This window comes from Sinocyclocheilus grahami, unplaced genomic scaffold (genome assembly GCF_001515645.1).
Source record: "Sinocyclocheilus grahami isolate Dianchi unplaced genomic scaffold, SAMN03320097.WGS_v1.1 scaffold654.1, whole genome shotgun sequence".
NCBI lineage: Eukaryota > Metazoa > Chordata > Actinopteri > Cypriniformes > Cyprinidae > Sinocyclocheilus > Sinocyclocheilus grahami.
The window spans coordinates 1,233,870-1,239,427 of record NW_015505833.1 but is presented as its reverse complement, the minus strand read 5'-3'; the positions used below and the strand labels follow the sequence as shown (position 1 = coordinate 1,239,427).

Genomic DNA, 5,558 nt, shown 5'->3' with positions numbered 1-5,558 from the left:
CACTCTCACACACACACACACACACACACACACACGCACACACAGACACACACACACACTCACACACACACGCACGTACGCACGCACACACACAAATACAAACAATAAATGAGGTTTTAATGTGCCATTTATAATATTATAGAAAACCTTTCCAGTTTGACTAAGTGCTTTTTTTCTCTTATTTGAAGCCTGACCGCTGTGATGCTGACCAAACAGTTCTGGGATGAAATAAAGCAATAAACAGCTCTTACAATATAGTGCAGGGTTCTTTGATGGGCTTGAGGAATCTGGCAGACACGATCACACGACTCTGAGGAACGGGTTTCAGCTGCACACAGAAAACAGAAAGAGTGAGGATCCGCAGAAGAGCCAAAGTCATCCAGTTAGCTTAAACACGAGACACAAAACAACAGGTTTAATCTAATCATGATCATCTGAAGCAGCTTCAGTGTTTGGGGCACTAGCTGAATGTGAACTAGCAGTGCACTTCAACATTTCAAATCATTACGTCTTTATAAAACCGTCTGTGGTGCTTTAAAGAAGTACACTTAATGTGATGTGTTGACTAACATACTAAAGCACATGTAAAGTACTTGATTATCATTTTATCTGTAGTGTGTTATGCAATATTATATTTAAAGTTAATACACATTTAAATATTAGTATACATATGTAATTGCAAATATATTTAAAAACACAATATATTTCAATAGAAATGACAATAGAAAGTATTTTTAGTTCAAAACAATCCCTTTAGCAAAGTTTGTACTATTTTCTGCTTATTTTGAAAAATAAAAGAATTCAATAAATATACTGTCATTAAAATATGTTAATATAAAACATATATTTTAAAATACAGAAAAATTTTTTTTTAATAAGTAAAGATTCTGAAAGTATTGAAGGAGATCCAATAGTAATTGAATATATCAAATGATATTTTATTATATGATATGATTAATGGTTTCATTCTAAACATGGTGATTATCTCTAATATGGACACCCAACATAATATATGATATTTATAACTAACTGTCAGGATTCTGGACTGTCTATGTTGTGTTTTGCCCCTGTTTCTGTTCTAGTGTTCCCTTTTGTGGTCATGTTCCTGTCCTCGGTTAGTTTAATTAGTCATCCCATACTTGTCGTGCGTATTTAGCCCCAGCCTGTGTTCGTGGGTTCTAAGCGTCATTGTGCAACGTGTGACTCCTAGCTAGCCTGTGTTTCCTCCTGTGGGTCATTAAAGACTGTTCTGTGTGAAGTCCCTCGTTTCCTCGCTCCTCGCAGTAGGTAAACCGTGACACTAACCACGGCATGTCTACAAATGGAAAAGTCAGCCATCTATTAATTATCATGTTAATTACTGTGTGCCTTTAGCCCCAACAGCAGGGGCGCTTTTACCCCAAATACCATACTTTTACATATTTTTCGTTGTTTAAAAACTGTTACTTTATCTTAAACGAAACTGAAAATCATGAAGACCTTTGTCTCAAAATATATGCATTAATTTTAGTGATTCTCATTTGCTACTTAAATCTACAATATTTTTTTAGATCAAGTAAGCACAGAATCAACTTTGCACACGATCGCGTCAAAGATCAGACAAATATACACGTGCATCTTGAAAACTGGATGTTGGAAAGTGCTACGCCATGTTTTTGTGCCATCTATTGGTTTAGATGAAAATAATATCAAAGCCACCTTTTAACCCGGGGTGCCTTTAGCCCCGTTTTTCTTCCTTTCTCAGTCCTTCAGACTGTCAGGTTCTGTCACATTTATTTTAACTTTCATGGACTTTTAGTTCGTTTCCTGTTTCCGTGTCCTGTTTGTCATTAGTTGCCATGGTTATTCATTAATTAGTCCACACCTGTATGTGTTTTAGTTCATTACCTTTGTGTATTTAGTTCCTTCAGTGTGCTCTGTTCTTGGTCCGGTATAATAAAACACATTGTTTTTTTTGTGATTCTTTCTTCTGGATGGCTATTTTATTTTTAAACCATTTTTGCACTTCAACTACTTCGTCAGTCTTTGGACTCAAAACATGACTCGTTACTCAGAACATTTGTGATCAGCTTAAATGTAGAAAGGCATGTATTTCAGACCGCAGGAAACGTGAGATCTGCTCTGTCGCTGTCAGACGTGAGTTCCTTCGACCCGTGTGTTTAAGCGAGGGCTCTGCTCCGTTCAGCCCAAACACACACACACACACACACACAGCTGCTCTCATCTTGTGTTTCGGTGTCTCTCGGGCCCCTGCCATATCCCCTGGTAACCCCACGGGACGCCCGCGTCTTTGGGATGCTGCCAAACCAAAGCGGCCGCTCTAATTGAGACAATCAGGAGCCAGGAGGAACAAAGTGTGGCCGTCGTTGTAAATAAAAGAACCTGTCCAATCTTGCCTAATGATGATTAGGACGTTGTTTCACCAGTTACCACTGCAACAGCTCTTTAGTTCAGCGTGATAATAAAGTAGGATCCGAGCAGCTGTGACGATACTCACTTTCTTCACCTTGGAGAGTTCATCAAATTTTAAGACCGTCGTAAAAAAAAGTCCCTGTGCTGGTTTTCTTTCTTTCTCTTCATTCCTGTGTGCTTTAACTAGTCTTGAGTTCTGCGGGAGTATATGAAGTGTCATTCAGATGGTCTGCGGAGGCTTTGTTTGCGCTCTGGGTCGGAGCCATTGACTTAAAAATGCATCCAAGGAGGTGGATAATAATTCACAGCTTAATAATTCATTGCCAAATGAGCCGACAACAAAGTGAGTCTTTCCAGACGACAACGCAGACAGTGTGTCTAAAGGTGACACCTCGCTCAGGTAGTCTTTCTTGAACGTTAAAGCAGGTGCGATATGCTGAACTAGCACACTAATGCTCCAGGATTCCTTTAAACATATACCTTGGGTGTTAAAAACATGCTCTTAAATCACTGGCTGTGTTTGCCAGCGTCTAAACCTCCTGTGGTCAAATGTCAGCCTTTGGTGATCTGGTTTAGAGACGTCTGGATGAACACATACACCCGCCTGACTCATTAACTAGTGCAGTGATCGACTGCTTCACTGAACGTGTGTGCTGTTCTTAATGAATGCCATCAGCAGGGTGTATATAGGAGTAGAGCTTGCAAGTGTTATAGATGCATACAGACAGATTTCAGACATCAAGTGTAAATATTTGTCCTCACCTCTCCATTGGTCTGAAGTGCTCTTTTCTTCCTGGTTCCTATCTGTAAATAACTAGAAAGTGAGCTGAATTACTTTTTTTCCTTTTACAATGCAGCATTCGTGACACAGCCAGCGAAACGTTTCATTAAAATGAGATACAATTTGTGTTTGATGTAAAATGTCATGCTTAAAGCAACAGTTCAACAAAAATTGAACATGTCTTGAGAATGTGCTCCCCCTCAGGCCATCCAAGATCAGGATGATTGTGTTTCTTCATCAGATCTGGAGAAATGTAGCACTGCATCAGCGTCTCAGCAATGAAACAAATCCAGCATTAAGACGTTTTTAACTAAAATATGAGTTCATAATCCATAATAACGCTTCATCCAGTGAAAAAGTGCATCTGCTGTTGTCTCTCACATCAGAATCAGACACACATGTGTTTAGAGCTGTTTAAACGCTGCTTGATCTGTGCAGATTTCTCTCCTGATTCACACCAGAACACTGACTCACTGGAGGAAGAGTTATTATGGATTATGAACTCTATGTATTTTAATTAAAAGCATCTGAATGCTGGATTAGTTTCAGCTTTTGTCTTCTCCAGATGTTCACTGATGGACTGGAGTGCTGTGGATTATTGTGATGTTTTTATCAGCTGTTTGGACTCTCATTCTGACGGCACCCATTCACTGCAGAGCATCCATTGCTGAGACACTGATGCAGAGCTACATTTCTACAAACCTGATGAAGAGACAAACTCTTCCTAATCTCAGATGATCTGAGGATGAGATCATTTTCAGCTAATTTTTAATTTTGGGTGAACTATTCCTTTAAATATGTGAAATTAGTTATAATGTAGATTAATAGATCTACATTTCGAATGTACATGAACTTCTTCATAAAACTATCATTTTAATTTGAATAACAGTTCATGAACAAAGCATCACCATGTTCATGAGTCCAACAAAAATGCACTCCGAGAAATTCAGAGAAGTTTTCTGCATTGCTGTTTCACAGGTGTTTCTCCATGTTTTAAATTACACACAGCACTGTGTTGTGTTTTAAGGTTAAAGCTAAAAAGTTAAACTAAACAGAAAAGGTGCTGGTAATTTTCTGCCAAGACATTATCCTTTTTTTTCTACAGATTTGATTTGTTGTTACAGTGTGGGAACTTTTGTCCATACTAGAAAGCATACCAGGAAGCACATTAAGTTGTTTGATTAAAGTCAGCTGATTCTGAAGAGTTTTGTGCCACACGTTTTGATCACGACATGATTCCAAAATTTCAATGTGTGTTATTTCACAGTTTTCGCGTCTTTGCTATCATTATAAAATCTGGAGAATAAGGATAGATAGATGGATGGCTGGAGGTGTCTTACTCTATCTTCTTGAACCTCTCTCGTCCAGCAGCCACGTACTGCTCTCCGCTGCGCAGGTGCTCCAGGGTCTGGACGCGGTGTCCGGCTCTGGGTGTGTAGATGCTCCGCACCGCGCCGAACGGAGCCCTCACGCCGCCAGTCACCTCCCGCAGAAGCGTGTCGAAGGTTGAAACCCGCTTCGAGTTAATCACCAAACGCCTGGGCTCGTAATACGGATCCCCATTGCGATAGAAGTAGATATTTTTCACCTCGGGTTGAGACAGAAAGTTGGGCTTCTCCGCACTCATGGCCAGGGCACGCGAGAGCATCAGAGCGCAGCGCGTGCGGTCCTCATGCTCCAAACCACTGACATACGCGCTGCATTAACAGATGAACAACACATGATTTAAAGTCCAGCACAAGTGGAATCTGCGCAAATCACACTTTCCAGCGGGATGTTCATATCATGAATCAGAAAGATGCGGCGCGATGATCAGGGGCTCTTGTGTTCCTCCAGGGGTTGCTATAGAGACATTACAGCTGAAGCCCGCTGATGCCACTCTACACCACTCCAGAGACTCGAGCTCACGCAACAGTACCCTAACCTACCTTAGAACCCCAGATTTAGCTACAACGCTTATTTTGGCTGATGTAAGTATAGGCCTATTTCAAAAGTTAGTAACTTTTCCAAGTTAGAAAGTAAGTTTATTTGATAGTAGCCTACATATTCCCAGTGCTGGGGAAAGTTACTTTTAAAAGTAATGCGTTACAATGTTGCGTTACTCCATAAAAAGTAACTAATTACGTTACTTAGTTACTTTTTATGGAAAGTAATGCGTTACGTTACTTTTGCGTTACTTTTTAAATCTGGACAGGGCTTGCTTGTTTGTTTTTAAAATAAAAAAGTTATATTTTGGGCAAATATAAAAGCCTTTCACACCAAAAGTGAAGTGAATAAGCTTCAGGCTGAAGGGAAAGTACAGTAGAATGCAGAAGAAGACATTTCAACACACTTCAGCAATAAACAAAGACACAAATGTTCGTCT

The 5,558-nt window shown here is 39.8% G+C and overlaps 1 protein-coding gene across 1 annotated transcript in view; it reads right to left on the bottom strand.

The window, feature by feature from the left end:
* The window catches only part of LOC107558635 (doublecortin domain-containing protein 2-like), a 23,303-nt gene extending 18,483 nt beyond the window's left edge, over nucleotides 1-4,820 (bottom strand). Inside the window, exons 1-3 of the mRNA XM_016242294.1 lie at nucleotides 4,534-4,820; nucleotides 3,175-3,226; nucleotides 252-328 (exon numbers count right to left, since the gene is read on the bottom strand). Coding sequence (XP_016097780.1) covers nucleotides 252-328; nucleotides 3,175-3,226; nucleotides 4,534-4,820 — 416 coding nt within the window. The remainder of the gene's footprint in view (nucleotides 1-251; nucleotides 329-3,174; nucleotides 3,227-4,533) is intronic.
* Between the last annotated feature and the right edge of the window lie 738 nt (nucleotides 4,821-5,558).